The sequence below is a fragment of the Hemiscyllium ocellatum genome, chromosome 1, assembly GCF_020745735.1.
Source record: "Hemiscyllium ocellatum isolate sHemOce1 chromosome 1, sHemOce1.pat.X.cur, whole genome shotgun sequence".
Lineage (NCBI taxonomy): Eukaryota > Metazoa > Chordata > Chondrichthyes > Orectolobiformes > Hemiscylliidae > Hemiscyllium > Hemiscyllium ocellatum.
In genome coordinates, this window is record NC_083401.1 from 130,257,032 (window position 1) to 130,267,637 (window position 10,606).

General features: G+C 36.8%; 1 protein-coding gene across 1 annotated transcript in view; it reads left to right on the forward strand.

Annotated features, from left to right (window-relative positions):
* LOC132817251 (flavin reductase (NADPH)-like) overlaps positions 1–734 on the forward strand; it is a 40,027-nt gene extending 39,293 nt beyond the window's left edge. The window contains exon 5 of the mRNA XM_060827653.1: positions 577–734. Coding sequence (XP_060683636.1) covers positions 577–734 — 158 coding nt within the window. The remainder of the gene's footprint in view (positions 1–576) is intronic.
* The last annotated feature ends 9,872 nt before the right edge of the window (positions 735–10,606 follow it).

Genomic DNA, 10,606 nt, shown 5'->3' on the forward strand with positions numbered 1-10,606 from the left:
CCACTGCTTCAGGGAGCAACAAATTCAATGTTATCAGTTTCATACCAGTGAGTAGTTTAAAATAACCACCAAAGCCAACAGATTGATTTGTTGGTGTACTATACTGCAGTGAGTTGGTTGATCTTGCTTTGTGAAAATTACCTTCTTCCAAGAGATTCAGAGAGAAGGATGTCACAAGAGAGGAATGATGTTGAAAGGAGGCATGGATGTGGGAATGCCACTAAACATGTTCCTAATTCTCATCTATTCCATCCCTTTCCACCATCACTTTAATACTGTTCCTCCTTAAACCATCCTAAATCTATCCTTGTGCAGTTATCATTCTTTCCTTTGAATGAATTTGGTAAACTGAGACAACTTGCTCTGAGTGACATCTTGGTATTCGTAATTAACCAATAGGCAAATTTGAGCTGACATTAATAACGTGGAAAAGAAAGCATAAACATTTTAGGGATTTGTGGTTTTATTGCTTCCTTTTAATTCTCTATGATAACATATATTCATGATTTAATTTCTATTCCAATGCGTGACAAGCTATTAACACTTCTTAATTATACCTACTTTAATTTTCTATAGACAAAGAATTATTAATTCATGAAGGCTACTATGAACCAGATCTGGATAGAACTCCCGTTGCAAATCCAGTGAAACCAGGAGATATTGCTCGCTTTATGCTGTCCCTGCTTAAAGATGATTCGTGCAACAAGAGGGCAGTGGCAGTGGTAACAGTGTAATAATAAATTGCTGCTTTGGAAAATAAGCTGCTATTATTTTCAGTTTCATTATTTGTGATTTCCCAGGTGAATCTTGGAGGTGGGCCTGTAGAGGCAAAATAAATGAAACTCCAAAAACAAGAAAGCAATGATATAGAGTAAAACAGTAAAACAAATATATAAATACCATATAAGTGCTACCAAATGTGTTATTGGGAATTAAAGAACTAACCCAAGAGATCCCACCTCTATTTTATTTCAGCTCTAGGTTATATTTATAAAGATTTAGGTTTATTGCAGTTATTAGGGTTAATAATTATTAAAAACAAATTGTTTTTGTCCATTACCATGTTAAAAAGCATTGAATTCATTCCATTTGTTAATGAGTGGCAATAGAACTTGAAAAGAAACCGTTTTGAGCAAAATCTGATATTAATAGCACAAATTTAGATTTAAAACTATAAAAATGCAGTGAAAGAGATTTATTCAGGAAGATTTTGCATAGTGATGCAGCTAATGGCAGGGTTTTGGGTTAGAAAATAAATTAATATCAAAATCCAAGTGTTTTCTATAAGCTTGGGATTGATTTGTTTTATGTCCTGCACAGTCTATGTTAGGTAGGATATTTGTGAATAATTCACAATGAATAAGTATAAGCCCATGTAGATATTTCTACATTAATTCATAAAGGTGAAGTCTATTTTGCACCTGACGTTGAGGCTGCTTCAAGTGTGTCTTATGTCCATATGTCTGATTGTTTAGGTATAGATTTTTTTTGCAACATTTACTTTAAGATCTCTTTTACCATCCAATGGAATACAACACCTGTACGTTACATTAAAAGAAAACAGAAATGTTTTGTATCATGATGTATTATAATCCATCATTTATATTTGACTGGAAATAAAAAGACTTACATAATACAATTCAGATATGGCCAACACCACAAGTTTAGCATCAGGAGTGCAGCCAACATTAACATATCGACTAGGATTTCCGAGGAATTCAATTCACCTTCGTATTAAGGTCAAATCATGATAATGGCTTGATCTCTGTATTGGGTCATAGCAAAATGGTTTTGTGTTGCATCTAGTTGCAGTGTGAATGTGCACCTCATGCAATATAGAAAGTTCAAAATAACAGATTATGCAGAATCATATCATTTAACTGGATCCAAAGATGAAATAAGTTTGTTTTTTATTTGATTAATTGCAGTGTTAAAGTAACACTGAAATTTAAACAGTGAACTTAATCTCAATAAAAGCATTTAACAGTTAAGTGTTATATGATGTCTGACTGTAAAATTAGTGACAATTTGATTATACCCCCATGTATATCTGATGACCACATCACTTAAAACAGAGTTCCACATGTAAAATTAACATGGTGAAACCATTCACTTTGTATTCCTTATTTCATTGTTCTGAACTCTGCTTGTAGTGAAACATTTTTAGGAGCATTCAGGGTATTCTTCATGTTGATTAATACACAGATTGCAAGACATTTTAGCCAGAAGGCATTCTTCTGGATAAGACATAAAGCAAAACTTTGCAAAAATGAAGACTGCAGATGCTGGAGATTAGAGTCGAGAGTGTAATGCTGGAGAAAGCACAACAGGTCAGGCAGCATCTGAGGAGCAGAAAAATCGATGTTTCGGGCAAAAGCTCTTCATCAAGAATGAGACTGGGAGTCTCGGGGGTGGAGAGATAAATGGGAGGGGGGGTGGAACTAGGAGGAAAGTAGCTGAGAGTGCAATAAGAAGATGGAGGTGGGGGTAATGGTGATAGTTCAGAGTGGAGGGTGGAGTGGAAGCAAACTGCCTATCCTCTCAGGTGGATGAAAAAGATCCTGTGGAAGAACTATAAAGAAGAATAAGGAAATGCATCTTAGTGTCCTAGCTGACAATTACCCTTCAATCATCATGACTAAAACACGTTATTCAGAGAGTTTTACATTGGTTTTTACAGCACTTTACTGTGAAAAAAATAATTCCGGTATTTTCTACAACAATGACTACAAGTCAAATTACCTTTGTTAACTATAATAAACCTAGGGACAATTTAATGTTGTGAATGATTTCTAAATAAAAAGACATGATCTAGGAGATAGAAAGTGTGGTCATTTGTTCTAAGATTACTACGGTCACAAATATGCACCATGACTTCAATTACAAACAGAAAGTTTTACTGGTGTTCTCGGTGTTAGAGCAAGTAATGATTTCCATTGCAGTAAATCACAGCAAATTCCGTGAACATCTACCTTTACCACAGAGTTTGAGATGCTGCCACATTAGCATGATTGTGTATCTATTACCATAACTCAATAAATTTGGGAATGAAATGAATTGTTCTTCATCAGGTGGTGAACAACTTCTTTTATATTTTAAGTTGTGTGAAGGGGAGAGGGAATGTGCTGAAAATTGACAAATTATAGCTGTCATGTAATCACTTAGGTACAGCATTAAAATTATCAGTCATTTGCACTAGTCTCAGAAGTTGCTTGCAACTTGGATCCTGGCACTTCTTTTAACCTCAATAGAGATCATTACATTGTAGTTGCTAATGCATAATCTCAGTGGGAATTTGTGCTAATGTTGCTACAAATCAATCTTTCTAAGCAAGTTAGGACTGCAATTATTGTTACTTTTAACAGAATAGTTATTTATGAATTAATTAAATTTGTATGTTAACCTCAATTTTAATTTGTGTTAGTTATTTGTGCTTGCAGTTTGTATGTTACACATGAGCCAATTATGGATTGATTGCTGTGTTAATCACAATGGCAATTCTTGGTTTTCTAATGGTTTACACTACTACTGATTCATTCATGGGATGTGGACCTTACCAACAAGGCTAACATTTATCACTGTTCCCAAATGGTGAGTTCTGGCTTTAACTCGGCAGTCCATATTGTAGAGAAGCATCATTGAGCTGTAAGGTACACATTCCAGTAGTGACACAATGATGTTGAAGGAAAGGTGATATATTCCCAGGAAACTACATAAAATGAAAGGAATTCTGGAGGTGATGGTATATCAAAGCATTTGTCACTGTCTGGGTGGTACAGATTACAGGGTTGGAAGTTGCTGTTGAAGATGTTCTCAGAGTTTTGGTGCAGTTCATTTTGTACGTGGTGCACAGAGTGCCACAGTGCTTTGGTGAAAGGATCGATAACCAATTAGGTGACAAGCAACTGCTTTACCTAAATGGTATTAAAATTCTTGCATTTTGGAGCTGTACTCATCCAGGTCAACAGAGAATATCTTATCACACTCTTGATTTGTGCCTTGTAGATGGTTTAAAAAAACTTTGGGGTGTTAGGTAGTGATCTATATATGACAGAAATATCCAACTTTCATGTGTTTGTGGTAGCACATATTTATGTGGCTGCTTCAGTTACATTTCTGATGAATGGTAGAGGATTCAGTGATGATATTTAATGTAATTGAATGTCAAGAGGAGATGGTTAGGTAGACAAGCAGAAGGTTGGAAGAACACAGCAAGCCAAGCAGCATCAGGAGGTGGAGAAGTTAATGTTTCAGGTTCTGAAGTGGGGTTACATCTGAAACATTGACTTCTCCATCTCCTGATGCTGTCTGGTTTGCTATGTTGGTCCGGCCTCCTGCTTGTCTACCTTGGATTCCAGCATCTGCAGTTTCTTTAGTCTCTAAGGGGAGATGGTTAGGGTCTGACTTACCATACATGGTCATATTATTAATCCATTATGGCTATTACTTACCTTGAGTATGCCACTCCTTTTTATCATCCAATTCTTGTTGCACACAAGCATGGGCCACTTTTCTGTTTGATACATTGTAAACGAAACCGAACACTGTACAATCATCAGTGTATATTCTCACTCCTGATGATCTGTTGGAGGAACATTCAGTGATGAAGCAGCTAAAGATGTTTGGATGAGAACATTACACAAGTAACTGGTACAGTGATGTGCTAGAACTGAGATAAGTAGCCTCCCAAAATCACAAATACTTTTATGCTCAGTCTGAACCCAGCCAGTACAATCTTTTCCTCTGGTTTCCATTGAAATCAGTTTTACTCAGTCTCTTTGATGCCAAATTTGGTCATACGCTAACTTGTTGGCAAGCCAATCTCTCTCATCTCACATCAGGAATTAAACATTTGTGATTTTGAGAGGCCAATTATCACAGTTCCAACACATCACTGTAGCTGTCCATGTTAGAACCATGGCTACTGATTGTTGTTATCCTGGTAGAATCTAAACTGAGCACTAGAGACAAGCTATTAAATGTTGCTTCATAGCATGGTCAATGACACCTTCTATCACTTGTTTAATGATCAAAGGTAAAATGAACAACTGGTAATTGGCCAGATCGGATTTTTTTTCTGATTCTTGTGGATACAACATGTCTGGGGAATTTTCCACATTGTTAGATGTACTGCATTAGAACAGCTTGGCTAGAAGCACAGCTAATTCCGGAATACATATCTTCAACATTCCAGCCAGGATGTTGTCAGCCTCTGCTGTATCCTGTGAACAATACAGTGGGAAACAGCCAGGCTAACTAAATTAAGCAAATTGGCGGCAGCATAGAACTTTGGGAAATTCTTGGCAATTTCTGTCTCCTTCAATCTCAGGAATTTTCAGATCAGGCCAACGGTTATCTCAAAATATTAAGCTGTCATTGTTATTGACTGACATTGATTTTCAGCTTTTTCTGGTCTTACTCTGCCAAATATGTCAGTGGTGGTTCAATGGGTAGCAAATGTGCCTCTGTGTTCATGCGGTGTAAGGTTTAAATCCCACTGCAAGACTTCGGATAAAAACTTCGGATAAAATTGTGCTGTCCCACTGAGAGCAGATAAACATATGTCTGTGCTGTGTGAGTAGTGCACAATTTCATTATCTCCCAAATAACACAAACATGTCATTAAAACATTTTCTTAACCGATTTTCTACAAAACCTTCAAACTTACACATGTACAGATTGCTTTAAGCTCTTAGTTAGCTAATTTTTGATAGATTGAATAGTCTTGTTTTATGTTTCTAACTCTGGGTATACAAGTTTGCACCAATTCTGTCATTTCCAGCTTTAACTGCTTCTTTCCCATCATGGGATCCATACATGGAAGTGTAGTAATTCTGAATAATGTACATTGTTCATGCTGCAAACTGTATCAAATCCATGTTGTAAATGAAATTCAGTACTGTAGGATTTAACAACAAAACACCAGCACTTCCAGGTCAATTTTTCTTTATGAAGTGAGCATAGGAAATTTACTGAAAGTATAGTGAAATTCAAAATTTGGATTGTGAAAGTTTCGTGCTTATAGGGAGTTAAATTGCCCTGAAAGTTAGTAAAATATCCAAATGTCATGCGGTTTCTTTCTCCTGTGAGTAATTAACTCATATAAAAAGTCAATTAAGAACTTTTTAAGTCTTCAATTCTGGATTTCCCAGGCAGGATACCTTTTCCTCACCTGGCAAGTCACCAAGTAGAATGTTAAGTACTGTAGGAGGAACTTTTTCTCAGTTGAAACTGATAAACAGAGAGACCTTTAATCAATGCAACTAAGAGCTTTATCCATGATCAGGTGAGAGACTGCAGGTTGCTATAGATCGTCCTTCTGAACATTGGCAGAAAAACCTGAGGGAGGGACTTCTTTTCTCCTTGTTAAAGCTACCACTGGCATATTATATCTTCAGAACAGCTGAATTTAAAGTCAGTGAACTGCGACTGACCTTTTTTACCAGTGTGGCAAGGAATACACTGCACCTCCTCCCCACCCCAGCATGCACCATTGTTATGACCCCAGCCAATGGTAATACTGGGCAGGTCATATTCCAGAGTGAAACCTGATTTAATAGGCTAAATGTTTTATGTTTACAATTTGCTTATGGTGACACTGAAAATATTCAGTAGAAGCAGCCAATGTATTCTTAACAAAAGAATAAGACTTTATTACACAAAGGAAAAGAACAAAAACAAAAGGTGTATAAAACAATTATGAAAGAACTTGTGATAAATGACAAATAAAACATTCAGCCATTTTTTTCCCATTAATATTGTTTATGAGCACTCAACCTGAGTTTAACTGTCCTATTATCAATCCTTAATTTTTTATTCAACTAACAAGGTTACAAGCATTTCCTTTGGCAAAATTCTGCACAGTCACCAGATTTGATTCTCTCCATCTCTCCCTGAGACATACAGACATAGGCTAATTTACAGACTTTTATCACTAAATTCTAAGAGAAAAAACTTTCGGTGTTTCCCAGTTACTTTGATTACTTCGAGGCTGCCAAATGAACCTGCTGTTAAGAATCTTTATTTCTGTAATTAACCTGCTTCTGCTGTCCGACCTCTCCATCTGTCTGGCTCTCACTCAGTAAACACTTCAGTCATTACCTCACCAGGAAGATTGCAAAGTCATTTAGGTTTAATCACTTGATTTCTTAAAAAAAATTTGTTTGAGTGAATGCTAACACAACGAGTTCCTGAGCCTTTTAGAAAAAAGTCACCTTCAGAGAACTAAAATAAACCAAAACCTCATTTAGCTCTACTGTAGAACTCCAAGTTTCCAAAGGATGATAATGACAAATCTTTATCACACCTATTATGGCATTATGGCATAGAAGAAAGCCTTTCAGCCCATCCAATCCAAGCTGGCTCTTGGTAGAGTAATCCAGTCAGAATGTAACGCATATGAGACTAAAATCGTATATCATCATACTGTTTCGATATTTAATGGACTTCCAGAATGCTGTTCCACTTGCATGGATGAATAAAAATTAATCTGTAGTTTGATTTCATTTTTATTGCAATTTTCTAGGAATATTTTATCTTAATTTCCAAAGACTGTAACAGGCCCAGAGGATTTTTAGGTAAATATTTTTGTAAATGCTGGAAACTGTACTGAAAACAAAAATTGCTGGAGATCACAGCGGGTCAGGCAGTATCCATGGACTGAGAGTAAGCTAATGTTTTGAGTCTAGATGACTAATATTTTTTAATTTCAGGAAATAATTATTGCAGTTTATGAAGCAATCAAAATAACATCTTACTAAATCCTACCATCTTACAGATCACAAACAGGTCTGGAAACCCAGCTATAAAAGCTGATTTTGAAGGAATACAACATGCAGAATTACAATTTTTGGGAACACTAGACACATTTTAATGAAGTTAAATTTCTACTGCCATCAAATTTTTGTAAATAATCATCCACAAAATTTTCCACATGGATCTGAACCTTGGCGCTCAAAGTATTTTATTTTTCTCAGATAGAAACTGGCTAGCAAATACTGCATTCTGTTGATGTTCATGTGAGTTTGTGAATTTACAAGTTAATTAGTGTTGTTTTTTGTTGAAAAGAACACTTGTGCCTTGTATTTTTTCCCCCACTGCACAGACCTCTCATGTCCTTGAGCAAGTGAAAGCCAATGCATCTGAACTCACTGATCAGTGCGCATGAAACTTCTCAGTGGCAGGGCCATACAGCTTATTGGTAGCAATGCCACTGAAGCATTATCATTGTTAAATCCCCTATCAGCATTCTTGAGGTGCAACCATTGATCATAAACTGAACTGGAACAGCCATTTAAATACCATGGCCTGAATAGTACATCAGTCAGGTAATCATTGGAGCAGCACAGGCTTGATATGTCTTGTCAGAAACCTATGATCTCCCCAAAGCAGCTGATTCCTTTAGAATTATCCAGGAAATTGAAGATGTCACCTGGAAGATGCACTGCAATAATTTGCTAAGGATCATCCATCAGTACTTTCATGATCTCCAAAATTTAGGAAAATGGAAACATATAGAAAGAAACACCATCACCCCCAGGTTCTCTTCAAGTCATACACCACCATGACTTGGAAATATGGATGGTAACATGACAGGGGTCTTGAATTTGAAGAGTCTGAAAAAATCTGCTTTGCCTCCTTTGGGGTAGGTGAGCAGCATTAAACATTAATCAAGAACTTAACACAGTTATGACATTCCTGTGATCGGGGATCCTTGTGGGGGTGTCAATGAAATATGTCCCAGAGAGTTGTCAGCAAATCTGAGTTTGGCAGCTATGCACTATAGGTAGAGTGACAATGTGAGTGGCTACTTTGCTATTTGTGAGATCTTGCTGTGTTCAAATCACAGAATTATAATGATACAGAAGGAGGCCATTCAGCCCAAACTGATTCCTACATTATAACTGTTTATGTTTCAAGATGCACTTAATTGACTGTAAAGTGCTTTGGAATGGCCTGAGGCTGTGATTAGTGTCATATAAATGCAAGTCCTTCTTCTGTAACAAATGTGATCGAGAGATGAAGTCTTCCACAAAAGATGATCTATTATTTTCAAGATTGCTTCTTCAGCAAAAATGTAATGCTACTTAAAGCTTCAATTACAAAAATAGTCTATTCATTTTTACAAATTCCCTGTGTTAAGAGAAGTGATGCATTCCAAAGCAAAGACTCACAATAAATTCTGTGCACATCTGCTCTTGTCACACAAAGTGTGATTTTCTGCCCTGTAAGGAAAAACTTATATTTAAAAACTTATGAGGGCGTTTAACTAATGAGTTAGAAGTTCATACTCTACTTTGTTAATTATGATAATTCTATTAGCGAGGTTAAGGGCACATAAATGACAGGCATTGATTGATTTAGTCCTTTGAGCATATACCCGTATAAAGAATCCTTTAGAGCATTTAGTTTGTGAAGGATGAGGCTGACAAAAAGAATGTCACATTTTGTAAACATCTGTCTTTCAACCTATGAATGTATGAGCCAGCCACCTCTGCTGGATGAGTATGACTATATTTGAATTGAATTGAATTGAATTAGGTTTATTGACACATGTACTCACATGCACACAGTGAAAAGTTTACTAGTTGCCACTTAAAGTGTCATCTTTGGTACAGAAGTTTAGGTACAGAGCAGAAAAATAAGGAAAACAAAGTTAAAAAGTTGAACATTACAGTCCTTCCTCCTAAAAAGTGGAAGAACAAAGAAATACAGTTAACATTTCAACATCACACTTCCTAAATGTCTGGCCATTGTAGCTCACACTGCCTTTGTGACAATTGCTTTTTTGATTCCAAAGAGTATTCATAAATGCATGGCAGATACAAGATGCTCAGAAACAGACTCCAGAAAAGCAACCTCTATGGCAGATAAAGAAAAATAATCCTGTTAATTATAAACCACCAGATGGAATGTTGTTTTCAGGGTGGGGAATAAAGAACAAATTTTGAACTTTGTCTTTGTTTACTTACACATTTACCCCTTGTATGCCAGATTTGTTCTGACCATCTGGCAGAGTACATGTGTCTATCTGGTGGCTTCCTCAAAAGAGTAAGAAAACAGAGGAGTTGGGTTCAGAAAAGTAACCCAGACATTTTAGTAGCAGCCTGTTTATTAACAACTGAAGTAAGACCCAGGCCGCAGGCAGAGATCGTTGTGACATTAGAATTGAACAGAGACCACACGGATCAAAGACTCCCTTATTTCAGAAGGTGCCTGAACCTTGTCGATATTTAGCTCTATTTTTAAGGGCGAATTTTGCTGTCGTTTATGTTTAAGAATTTGCTCTTAATCTTCTTGAGGAAAAACTACTAGAGAACTGTAATTTTTGTCTTGAAGTGAATGTACGGTTTGTGACTAATTGAACTCAAGGGTTTGTGTGTGTTAAGAATCGCACTTGTTAAGACAATCCACTCAGGCTGAAAAGTGAGGGGACAATGGGGGGCCATAGAGAATTACCCAGGAGTACGGGCGGGGTAATCAGGTTACCCCAGGGAAGAAGTGGACGGGGCAATCAGGTTATCCTGGGGAGGAGGGGGCAGGACAATCAGATTACCCCAGTGAGGAGGGGGCAGGGCAATCAGGTTACACTGGTGAGGAGGGGGCT